General features: G+C 43.7%; 1 protein-coding gene across 1 annotated transcript in view; it reads left to right on the top strand.

Annotated features, from left to right (window-relative positions):
- Nucleotides 1–13,032, top strand: part of CCDC62 (coiled-coil domain containing 62) — a 148,879-nt gene that overhangs the window by 133,148 nt on the left and 2,699 nt on the right. The window contains exons 9-10 of the mRNA XM_063964567.1: nucleotides 10,194–10,282; nucleotides 11,543–11,693. Coding sequence (XP_063820637.1) covers nucleotides 10,194–10,282; nucleotides 11,543–11,693 — 240 coding nt within the window. The remainder of the gene's footprint in view (nucleotides 1–10,193; nucleotides 10,283–11,542; nucleotides 11,694–13,032) is intronic.

The raw sequence follows: 13,032 nt of genomic DNA, 5'->3' as shown, positions 1-13,032 counted from the left end.
CCCGTTTGAACCATTTAATAAAGTGGATCTTAAATGGTTGACAGCTAAAGTTTTTTTTCTACTGGATATGGCGTCAGCTAGAAGAGTATCAGATTTAGGGGCATTATCATGTCATTCCCCATTTCTGATTTTTTTTTTATCCAGATAAAGCAGTTCTCAGAACTAGATCTGGGTATCTTCCGAAGGTGGTGTCTAAATTCTACCTTAATGAAAAAATTATAGTCCCGGCTTTCCAGGTACCGGGCCTTTCTGCGGGAGATGCATCGCTGGACGTGGTCCGTGCATTAAGGATCTACGTGGATCGTACCAGTGCCATCAGAAAGACAGATTCTCTCTTCATTCTCTACGGATTTCAAAAGAGAGGATGACCTGCTGATAAGCAGACACTGGCAAGATGGCTTCGGATGACGATTTCAGAAGCATATTCTCAGGCTGATCTCCCTGTTCCGGCTAATGTCTCTGCTCACTCTACTCGTAAGGTAGGTCCATCATGGACAGCACAACGTGGTGCTTCAGCAGAACAGATATGTAAGGCAGCCACATGGTCTTCCATTAACACATTCATTAGACATTATGCCTTGGATACCTTTGCCTCTCATGACGCTGAATTCTGGCGAATGAGTCTCCTATCCAATCAGGAGCGTCCCCACCACTAAATTGCTTTGGGAAATCCCATTGTTATCCTGTGGATAACCTGTGGACCCTGCTGGAGAAATATACGTTATGGTAAGAACTTACCGTTGATAACGGTATTTCTCCTAAGTCCACAGGGATCCCACCCTGACGCACCTGATTTGAGGATCCTTTTACTCACTAACCTCTTCCTTCTTGTACGGAAGGGTGTGCATATGTGTTCTTATCGCCTGATTAGTGCTATCTACGATGCTCCTGCCTTGAGCTTTGGAATACAACTGATTTGCCTGAGCAAGGAGGCAGGGATATGTGGACGGGTCCGTTGTATGCTGGGAGGCCGGAAAAGCTTTGACCGATTGGTGCAAATCTGCTTTTGCTTCATCATATCCTATTGTTATCCTGTGGATCCTGTGTACTTAGGAGAAATACCGTTATCAACGGTAAGTTCTTACCATAATTTATATTTTACCAAGCCCCAGTCCTATAATAGCGTTTTGAGCTTGTAGTGAGGTGAAAATAGCAATTTCACAGGGTGTACCATGGCATAGCATGAGGTAGGACGTGAGGTGCGTACTCTCCTGTAAGCCTCCTGTTATATGGAGGATCCCTGTTTGTAATTGGTACCAGGGGACTACACATGAACCAGTCTCGTTCTTCTCTGGCAGTACCCCTGCACCAGTCCTCATGGCTGGCGGCAGGTTCTAGCACCTGTCCTGCGCAGTGCTCTGGCTACTGCAGTGCCTCTAGCTTAACCAAGATTCCCCCTGTGCTCCGTGAGGAGGGTCCAGCTTACTGCCTTCCTCTCTGCTGTGCTTCCCTGACCACTGTAAGTGCCAGGCTGCTCCCAGCTTCTCTGGTGGCGATGGCCATCTTGGATGTCTACCTCCTCAGCGACAACCTGCCTGCTGCACTGCAGGGCGTACAGTCTGTGGTTCTCAATTCTGCATTGCTGTCTAGGGTGCTGGCTGTCTCCTCGACTTGTTCACTGTCCTGGTAAGATTTTTTTTGACTGGTCCTCCTCTTACACTCCTGATAAACGGGTGCCATCTTGGATCCGCTGATGCATGTGTGGTAATCTGATCCCTTCTGTCGTGGTGTGCATCTGTCCTCCTGTCAGTGTGCAAGTTGGTGGCTGTCTCTGTTGTACCTATGTTGCTGTTTCTGCAGTTGCACTTAGGACTTCATGATTTACTATGGGGAAAACCGGTTATATTTCTGGGGCTACTTTGAAATTGGACAGATTTGACCACATTAAGCCCCCAACACCGGCCCTGAGGGTGACCCTTCTCCCTCTGTGACAGAGATTCTTTAGCCCATTTCCGTGTAGGAAAAGACGGTCACCGACATGATTAGTGAGGTACAAGATGACATTTTCCTGATCCGGAATGACCTTAAGAAAATGAGTGAGAGAGTTGGATAGGTCATACACTGTATATCTGCTGTTGAGGATCTCATTTCTCCTATGCAGAGCCAGATTGCAGAATTATCCTCTAAAAATGGCCACCTATAAATCTGAAGGCCCATACACACGGTGAGATTCGGGCTATGCCAGATTCTCACTATGCGACAGGGGCTAGGTCGGCATCGCAAGCACATAATGAGTGTGCTTGCGATACTGACTATGTGCGATTTTTGCTAAGTGTCAATTTTGACTATCTCTTCTATAGAGATAGACTGTGCAGGCAAGTCAATTTTGACTATCTAGGCTTGTGATACCGACCGCGCATCGGGATCACAAGGTGACTTTCACCTTGCAATCTGCACTAACTTTTCTTACGATTTTGACTATATAGTCAAAATCGTAAGAAAATATCTCACCGTGTGTACACACCATAAGTCAGGCATGTCCAAACTGCGTCCCTCCAGCTGTTGAGAAACTACACATCCCAGCATGCCCTGACACAGCTTTAGCATTCACTGACAGCAAAACTGTGTCAGGGCATGCTGGGATATGTAGTTTCACAACAGCTGGAGGGCCACAGTTTGGACATGCCTGCCATAAGTTATCTGATTTGAAAGGCAGTCTTCTGAGAAATAACTTGCAGTTTGTGGGTCTTCTGGAGAGGGCTGATGGGTCAACTCCAGGGAAACTCCTTGAGGACTGGCTGGTGCAATTATTTGGTAGAGACAGTCTCCGTGGAACGGGCTCACCATTTTCCTCTGGACATTCAACAAATAGTTTACAGTTGCAGTGGGACTGTCCACTTTAGCCAACTGTGTGCCCTGGATACACCAAAAAATTTTAAGTGGCAGATCATGAGAGTTCTGTTTACACTAGCTGAAAAGCTTTCCCGAAATCCATCAATTATGGGGTAGGTGCTCTCAGTCTCCCCTTGGTCTTTGGGGGCCTACTAGAGAAACTTCTCAATAGTCCCTTACTACTTCCGTCCTCCCTTCTTTTCATTTGTTTTGATGCCTCCTCACGCTGAGATTATATTTTACCATATTTTATTTTTAGTCTCCTTTTCTGTCTGTGCCCTTTTCAATGTAGATCTACCTACTGTATTTAACAGCAACTGTAAGATTGTATTTGTTTTATTTTCTGTCTGAACTGTAGTAAAAATTATATTTGAAAAAAAATACTGCAATTTCACCCGTCATTTGCTAAACAATATTTATAAGTGCCCTAAAATGGTGCATTTGGATTAAAACAACATTTTTTTTTGTATAATCTGTTTTTGTTCAGAGAAATATAAAGGTTACATCACGTTCAGATACAAAAGTGACAATGTGTAGAATTAGGATCAAGTACGTTTTAGCATACGGTAGCAGAGTAGTGGGTTGCCCCAGCCTCTGGGAGTCAGTATAGGTAAAGGCATCGGTACATCATCCTATAGCATCAATACAGTATCCACTTACTTTCTGTCTATATAATGAATACAATCGTGGTATCTGGGTGAATATAGTGGGATAGTTATAGGGAGAATGAGGAATGAAGTGAAGAAAAGGGGAGGGAAAGAACAAAGAGTGACCAATACTGGGGGACCAGTAAAATAAGAGAGATATATGTAATGCCATCTCTGTAATCGATCAATTGCGATGTCAAGTCACTTGGTTGCATAAATGTAATATTTGTAGTCTTTGGAGGACGTGTATTCTACCCATGGTAGCCACGTGGTCATGAACTCTGAGAGTTTGTCTCTGGAGACCAAAAGAATGTTCTCCATGTTCATGTAGTAGTTAATTCTAGTGAACCATAGTTTTCTTGTGGGCGGAGTTGGGGACCTCCAGAGAGTGGGGATAACTGCCCGTGCTGCGTTAGATAGGTGGCGGAGCAATGATATTCTATGCTGGGCCAGCGAGAGAGAGGAGTGGGAAAGCAACCAGAAGGCCGGGTCGGTGGGGACAGAAGCATGAAGTATATCTTGAGAAATGGAGATGACATCAGCCCAGAAAGGGCGAAGTAGGGGGCAGCTCCACCAAATGTGCATTAGGGAGCCGGTGGCGCTAAGGCATCTCCAACATCTGTCCGTCACTCCAGGATACATGAAGTAGAGGAGGGAGGGGTGTCTGTACCATCTCATTAGTAGTTTATATTGGGTTTCCCTAACTTGTATGCACACTGAACTTTATGGGATTTGAGGAATATCATCCGCCAGTCCCTATCTGTTAATGGAATCCCCAGGTCCCTTTCCCAGGCCACCTGGAAGGATGTAGGTATTTGTGCATCAGTGCTTTGTAACAGTTTGTAAAGTGTCGAGACAGTATGCTGGGGGGAACACCTGGAAGCACACAACCTCTCAAACTGTGTTAGTTCCCTTGAAGCCTGGAGATATCTATGCTTGGAATGCAAAAAATGTCTAAGCTGTAGATATTCCCAGAAGTCATGTTGTGGGATTTCCCATTTTGATCGTACCTCTGAAAACTGCTTAACTCCTGAGGGAGTCGCCAGCTGGCCAACCCTAAAGAGACCTGCGAGGGCCCAGTCGCTAAAGTGGAAGGGCGTTAAGCCGGGTAAGAAGTCGGGGTTGGCTAGAAAAGAGGTCAATGGGCCAAAAGCGGAGGAAAGGGAGGGCCAACTTCGCGCTTTTCTCCAGAAAGAGAGGGTTGCGGTGATAGTTGGGTGGGAGGGTGGAGGCCTAGGCAGGGAGGGAAGCCAAGGGAAGATCTCCGGGAATTGCTGCATATAGAGCCCCTCTAGAACCACCCACTGTTTGGTATCCCGACTCCTCGTCCAATCCAGAACCCTATTTAGCAAAATTGCCCAATAATAGCCTCTAATATCTGGTAATTGGAAACCACCATTTCGGGTGGAACGAATCATAGTGGATCGACTAATTCTGGGTCGTCTCCGAGACCATATGAATTGTTGTATCAAGAGTTGTATGGACTTGAACCAGGAGTCAGGGATCCGTATGGGGAGGGCTTGTAGTTTGTATAGTAGCTTAGGGAGAGTATTCATTTTCACGACATTTACCTTCCCCAGCCATGAGAGTGGTTTAAGATACCATTTGCTATAATCAGCTCTGAGTGTTCGGAGAAGGGGTGCGAAGTTCAAGTTGAACAAACAGGTCAAATCACTCGGCAGCTGTATTCCCAGATAGGATAGGTGAGAGGTGTTCCAAGTGAAGGGGAAGGATCGCTTAAGTTTAGCTACTGTGTCGGGGGGCGTGGAAATGTTCAGAGCGCAGGATTTGGACATGTTTATCTTAAAGTTGGAGAGTAGTCCAAAATGGGACAGCTCTTGCATGAAATGGGGGAAGGAGGAGATCGGATGTGTTATTGTGGCCAGTAGGTCATCAGCAAACAGGGAGAGTTTGTGATCTGTATCTCCAACCCTCAGGCCAGTAATGCAGTCGTTGGTCCTAATAGCTCTTGCGATGGCTTCGATACAGAGGACAAAAAGTAAGGGGGATAAAACAACATTTTACGTAGATTAGGACCCTGCATGCCACCATTACTTGACGTCAGCGGTCTCCTTCCGCCATCATATAAATGAAAGGTGTGTTCTGTTAGTGTGAATGCATATGGTTTTGTATAATTAATGGAAAGTTATTCAAAGTTACTATATAGTGACTATTTACCTGGATGGCCAGTAGGCAGTGCTGTACGCATCTTTGCATCTGGTCCGCCACTGTCCGTACTCTTCATTATCAGTGTGCATTTGTACCAGCACTATCCTGGATGCTAAAAATCTGTGTGAAAATGGGCATATTTATCTGTATGCTTAACTCTGCATAGCCCACAAGTCCATCAACACATCTTCTCTGAAGTTAACCTGCGTAAGAATGCCCAGATACAGCCCAGTTATGCCCCTTTAGTTACAAGTGGACATGCAACTGAGTGGCATATAACTCTGCATTGCCCGTAGCTGGGTACGTTTAGTATCGGGGCATGTGCAATGCGAAAACGCCCCTCAAATTGACTTGCGTTCAGCTCTGCATTTGCCCCTAAATCTGTCATTATGAAGTGCGTGTTAATAATCATAGATACAAAATGAATTCAGTCTTTCTCAGGCATGCTGGAAGAATGTAGTCAGAAGCTCTTTCATTCTAGGCAAATGGACTCTAATATATCCACCTGTAACCGGAAATCATTTTCCTGTTTAGTGTGAGCTGGGGTCTCATGCAGTCTGGTTGCCTACTAGTGCAGCTGAAGTGGGCAGTGTTCCTGACGCTCAGCACTAAGGCCAAGTGGCAGGATCTAACATAACATACATAGTAACATAGTTTCTGAGGTTGAAAAAAGACAATTTGTCCATCGAGTTCAACCTATTGGTGGTCTCCTACACTGTATTATTTTATTAGCACTAATTGTATATGTTGATATGATGAAGAAGATAGCCGTTATTTAATTATTTATTTTAAATATAGTGCGTGATCTACCCACCATAACCCTGTATATCCTTATCCATTAAGAAATTATCTAGCCCATTCTTAAAAGTATTAACAGAGCCGCCATTACCACTCTCTGTCAGGGAGTTCTAAACACGTATTGTCCTTACTGTGAAGAAGCCTTTTTGTCTCATTGTGCGAAATCTCCTCTCCTCTAACCTAAGCGGGTGTCCACGTGTCCTTTGTGTTGATCTTACCAAAAACAGATCCTCCGCAAGTTCTGTGTATTGTCCCCTTATATACTTGTAAATGTTGATCATGTCCCCTCTTAATCGCCTCTTTTCCAATGTGGACATGCCTAGATTAGCAAGCCTTTCTTTGTATTCTAGCTTTTCCATCCCCTTTATCAGTTTGGTCGCCCACCTCTGAACCTTTTCTAGTTCCAGGAAATCCTTTTTGTAGTATGGTGTCCAAAATTGTGCACAATGGGGGTCATTCCGACCCGATCGCACGCTGCAGTTGTTCACAGCGGTCAGGTCGGAACTGTGCATGCCAGATGGCCAAAAGCCGTCGTTACCTAGCGATCGCCTCTGCCTGATTGACAGGCAGAGGCGTTTGCAGGGCAGGAGGGGGGGGGGGTCGCAGCGGCCCGGGGGAGCGACGAGTAACTCCCGGCCAGCTGCAGGAGCTGCGCTGGCCGGGACTTACTCTCCAAGTACAAAAGCATCGCCGCTGTGCGATGCTTTTGTACTTGTGTGGGGGTAAAGGCCGGACTGACATGCAGGGCGAACTAGCCCTGTGCTGAGCGTCCCCCCGCATGTCTGGGAAGATGATCGTAGCTGTGCTAAATTTAGCACAGCTATGATCAACTCGGAATGACCCCCAATATTCTGTCCGTTTGTAGTCAGTTTAACCAATTTGCCGTACCCTGTAATCTAATAGCTGGCATATCCACTACAAAATTTTGCAATAAAGAGCCAATGGAAGAAGAAAAACCCTAAATAGGAGTTTAACAATTTTTGCTGTTGACCCAGTCAGCTGTAAATGAAAGTTGAAAGTTACAGATTGTTAGCGTATACTGCAGCATAAAGCAAATATAGCACGACTGTTGACAAAATATATATATCAATATAAGAAAACATGCACAATAATAATAATAATAATAATAATAATAATAATAATAATAATTAATAATAATAATAAAATAGGCACTCGCCAATTATGTGCAAAAAAGGCAAAATAGATTTAATCACTCACAGACATTCAATAGAGTAGATGTTTTGGTCCCATAAGGACCTTTGTCAAGACATCACAGCTGAATAAAATGCAAATTGCAGCCAAGAGAAGTATAAACACCACCCACAATGAGCCGGCTTCAATAGCAGCAGCTATCAAACAGTTAGCACACCAGGCATTGGCTTGTGTTCAAGCAGTGGAACAGACATCAGATGTGCCCAAAGACAGCGTTTTAACAGCATCTAAATGTGAATCAACAGGCCTGTATAGTAAAATAACACATGGCACCCGGTCATCAAAGTACTTAGTGTGGCAATAAGAAGAAACAGTGTGAACTGTGAGTTTGCTGGAAAACTGGAAGCCGCATGTGTTCCAAATGTGGAATGCTTGAACCGGAAACCTTAAGTGACTTGCACAGGTAATGGGGGAAAATAAGCCAGCAGTGCATTGCAAAAACTCAGGGCACCAGGAACGGAAATGTGCAGCGTTACATGACTGGAACACATAATATTATTATTATTATTATTATTATTATTATTATTTAGGTACCAGCCCATCAAAATGGCGGAACAACATAATAGTAATGTCAGCGCCATACTTAAATTGCTCTGTCAAGAGCCATCTAGCGGCCGCCTGAGCGCAGAGCACTTGAATTCCCCCCAGAGAGGTAAAGAGCTGCGTTAGCCTTTCGTTATATAGGATATTATTGGACCATTTGCTCTTTAATGGAGCCCCCCACCACTGCTGTTAATGCTGTGAGTGTGGACACTCTGGATTGCGCTATAAGAAAATATATACCTATTAAGACCAAGCAAATCTGAAAAACGCCAAAATTCTTTGAATATCTATTTCAAGAGGGGGGCTGGAGGATTCAGTATGATTTACCGGCTGGGATGCTGGACATCAGTATTCCGACAACGGGCATCCCAGCCGCCAGTATGCGCACAGCGGGGTGAAGGCAAAGAGTCCCCTAGTGGGCTCAGTGGCTTACTGCGCTTGCCACAGGTTCTGTTCCCATTCTATGGGTGTTATGGACACCCACGAGTGGGAATAGTCCTGTTTGTCTTTGTAATCTGGCTGCCGACATTGCCAGCTGTCGGGATCCCGGCGTTCGTATCCGGACAGCTGGCAACTTAAACATATACCGGGCTGGAATTTCTGTCAAAAACTTTTTCCTGTTCATCCCAAATCTTACCACAGGCATCTAATTTTTATGTAATTCTGAGAAGTGAATCTTTGTGGACAACAAACTGAGTAAATAGAATAACCTATTCCAATCAAGAATGAATCGCAAACATTAAATTTCACAGGTATTTCAGCAAAGTCATATATATGGGCCAAAATCCAAGACGTTTCTAAGGTAACTAATTATATAATCAATGTAGAACTCTGTTTGGGTTCAGCTAAATTGGTTTTATAGTGTTCTACAATTTCCTTAGAGGGATAATGCATCTAAACTGTCGCCACTATTTGCTGACCCACTACAGTTATAGACTGTGATAATGAAATACTGAATATAGAAATGACCTTAAGTTCATAACAATGGCCTTCATTCCCAGTTGATCACACGTAGCAACTTTTTGCTGCTGGTGCGATCAACTTGACGCCGCCTATGGGGGAGTGTATTTTAGCATAGCAGGGCTGCGATCGCTTGTGCAGCCCTGCTATGCTAAAAAAGTTTTTCCTGCAAAACAAGACCAGGGTCAGACCTACTTACCCTGTGCGACGGCTCCAGCGACGAAGGTCCCGGGATTGATGTCAGACATCCGCCCTCCAAACGCCTAAACACACCTGATTTTGGATCTCCACGCCCGGAAAAAACGGTGAGTATTTGCCCCGGAACGCCTCCCTGCTGTCAATCTTCTTGCAATCACGCTAGCGATCACTGTCCTCTCTCTTCTGGTCGTTGCCGGGCAGCGACGCACGTGCGCATTGAGGGTGCCGCGCATGCGCAGTTCCGACCCCTTCGCACTGCAGCGAAGAACCGCTGCGTGCGAACTGGTTGGAATGGCCCCCAATGTGGTTTTTTACTGTCTGTGAATTTACTTGTAACTCCCACTAGCAATATAGGTTAATACATTTCTACATACTTTATGCTAATTACTTATTATTGCAAACAAGTGAACTATACTAATGCCCATGTCTCACATACTCAGGAGTTCTTAACATCTGCTGTTTTCATTGTAGCCAAAACATAGTTATGTGATTTATGAGAAATTGATTGCAAGTTTGGGAACCTCCGTTGAGAATGAACACAAAATAAAAACACGAAGTGCCAGACCTGAAAAAGCCACTAATGTTTCTCAGGGAAATGACTTGTAGACACTTCTATTTGTATCTGTGAACAAGATGGCTTCCAACTTCCATTTTAAATGAACACTAAACTATCACAACTGCCATTCTGAAGTATACTTTTGTTAGTGGTTTATAGAGCACTTTACAGTAATGGAAATGTGCTTTAAATATAGAAAAAAAGTATAGTATTTGAATGCATGATGCAACCCTTTAGCTCAGCATATAAAGATCATGTGTGTTCTCTTCTCATGACAGATTTACATGAAGCAACAGCATGACCTGCAGTTTTTATACCTGACTTTGGAGAGCTCATATGATAAGACACATGCTCAAGTTGATGTCAGGTAAGCAGCAGTACTCATCTGATACCACTACACAACTTAACCTTGATCTCTATTTATCATAAAATGGCCTGTGATAGACCGCCATCTGCATTTCCACCACTATAGACAAGTGGCTTATTCTGTATGATTGATGTTGTAATTCATCAAAAACTTTAATTCTAAGCTTTGCAATAATGGAGCTGATGCAGATTTGAACACTGGTCAGTTTTGCAGATAGATCTTGCGTGTTTTCATACTGCACATGCTCTGGAGGTGAGCACATGCAACTAACGGCGATTAAGAGTCACACACAAGGTTTGATGGACAGAATGCCGGCGGTCAGAATTCCGATAGCGGCATCCCGGCCATCAGAATCCTGACAGCCCCTCCAAAAGTACCCTAACCCTCCCTTGTGGGTGCCTAACCCTAACTCTCCCCGCTCGGTGCATAACCCTAACCTCCCTTTCCAAGTGCCTAACCCTAACCCTCCTCCCCGGTACCTTACCATAACTTTCCCCCCGCTGCACCCTAACCCCAACCCCCCTACTAGTGCCTAACCACTTGCATCGGGACGTAAGCGCATCCCGCTGGAAGTACGGTTGGAATTTCGGGCGTCGATATTTTGACCCCGGGATACCGATTTCCGTCAGGATTTTGACGCAAGCCTTATGACATCGTTCAGGATTCCAGCGTCGGTATTTCGACCGCTGCGATCCCATCTGGCGGTATTTTAACTACATCCCATACACAACACAGTTGTCTCTACTCACGGCATAACTAGCTGTTAATGAGGAGTTTGTATGTTGGCAAAGTTTAGTGAGCGCCAACAGAATTGTCTTCAGATGGATCTCTTGTACCAGGGATGGTGCTAGGGCAGGTACATACTGCTAATTATTACGGCATTGAAACCAAGTATATGAATTGGGGCAGTCCGGCTACAGAGATGTGTACAACTCAGCAGATGGATGCATGTCTGCATTTCTCTCTACGCGCACAGTATGGGTGTACTGTATGTATGGCTGACATGCAATCATCCCTGCCCGGTCCCAGTGTGATTTCACAATATATACTTTGTATATATGAAAAAGTCCAGTAACTCAATAAATTTAGTTAGCTATTATTTTATAGGCAGAACATTTTCCAAGTTTGCATCCCTTACTGAATATATTCACATAAAGCACATATTCTTTAGAACGTTATGCTCAGCCTACCAGGGACAGTGTAATCATCATTAAATGTAGCACATAGGAATCTATTGATGCATTTGCTTTATCTTTGTAGCAGCGGTCCATTAGACATCAAATCCTTGGACTCTGCTGAAGGAGATGGATTGATAGGTAGCAGACAGAGCCTCCACTCTGACTTTTTGCCAGACCTGAAAATGCCACTAATGCAGTCAGCCCTCAAAGACTCAGGAAATCTCAGATGCCAAGTGAGTGCTGCTACATCACACATGGTATATTGTAGTGCATCCATTAGAAACCTGGGAACATGCAAATATATCTATTTTCCCCCCTCAGCATCAGAATATTCACAAATGTAGAGAAAGAGATGACTGTACATAATTTACAATGCCTTGTACCGTTGCTGCAGCTATTGTCAGATATAGTTACCTGTGAACCCAGTTCTATAATTATTTCTAGCTACAGTTCCTGACAAAATAGGGGTCGTATAAGACCCCTGAGGATGACTTTGTGTACTCTACTTATTTATTATTCCTTGTTTCCCAATGGCAGCCCCTGTTCCTTCAGAAACTTCCAATGCCTTTGTTAGGTGTGTTATCACATTGGTTAGAGTAACATTCCGCATTCGGTCTTCATCGTCAGATCATATGTAGCAGTTTTGTAAGGATAGAAAGTTATGCAACAAAAACAGGGAAACAACCAAACATAAAAATATGCAAATTAAACTTTTCCTATATCTGTTTGATTTGATAAGAAACAGATGGTTACAGGCAGATGTTTTAAATATGCCCTTATTAAAAAAAAACAACAAACAAACATGAATTTGCATATACAGTACGTCCTTTGTTTGGTCATTGTGATAGTAATGATAGGAGTGCATGTCATACTAACGTTTGTGTCAGAGTTATGACTTTATAAAATATATGAAAAGTAGAAAGAATTTGTTTGAGATATCTTCTTTGCATTATTCTAAGCATTTTTATAGCCAAAACACTGGAGTAAAAGGTCTGTGGCAGGTGCCTATCTTTTCCGCACTTCTCTGATCAAAACTCACCAAATTTCCATGAGTTTATAATGCTGCACCTGTGTATAATGCCCAGATGTACCCTTTGGCTCATATATTGCGTGTAAATCTGGCTCTGGTGCTAGCCAGTGCCTCCTGAGCCATTTACCTCACCGCACGTCCCTGGCGCACTCTATAATTCAATAGAGTTGTACTACATAGATTTACATAAGCTTTATAGAGGAAAAATCTCAGTAAAGCTGGCCAGATACTAGATAAACTTTAACCATCCAACTACTTGTTTGGAATGAAAATCTGGTAATGTATTGGCGCAAATGGCAATCAGCAATTTGGTTAAATCTGTTTGATGTTGAAAGTGGCTTATTTACAGTCAGCAGGAGTCTCCATAAAGAGACACAGATTACTCCATATCTAGTCATCTGGAAGGTGGTAATTATAGCAGTGGGGTTCTGGATGCCTTTTTATACTTACTGAGCCAAGAACTTTTATTGTTAAAGCTTCATATAATTTACTTTTGTAGGTGTATCTAGATGGATAGATCTCCTCATATAGATGTGTTTCTA

Source organism: Pseudophryne corroboree, chromosome 1, assembly GCF_028390025.1.
Source record: "Pseudophryne corroboree isolate aPseCor3 chromosome 1, aPseCor3.hap2, whole genome shotgun sequence".
Classification (NCBI taxonomy): Eukaryota; Metazoa; Chordata; class Amphibia; order Anura; family Myobatrachidae; genus Pseudophryne; species Pseudophryne corroboree.
The sequence above is the reverse complement of the archived record's forward strand: the minus strand, read 5'-3'. Positions and strand labels throughout refer to the sequence as shown.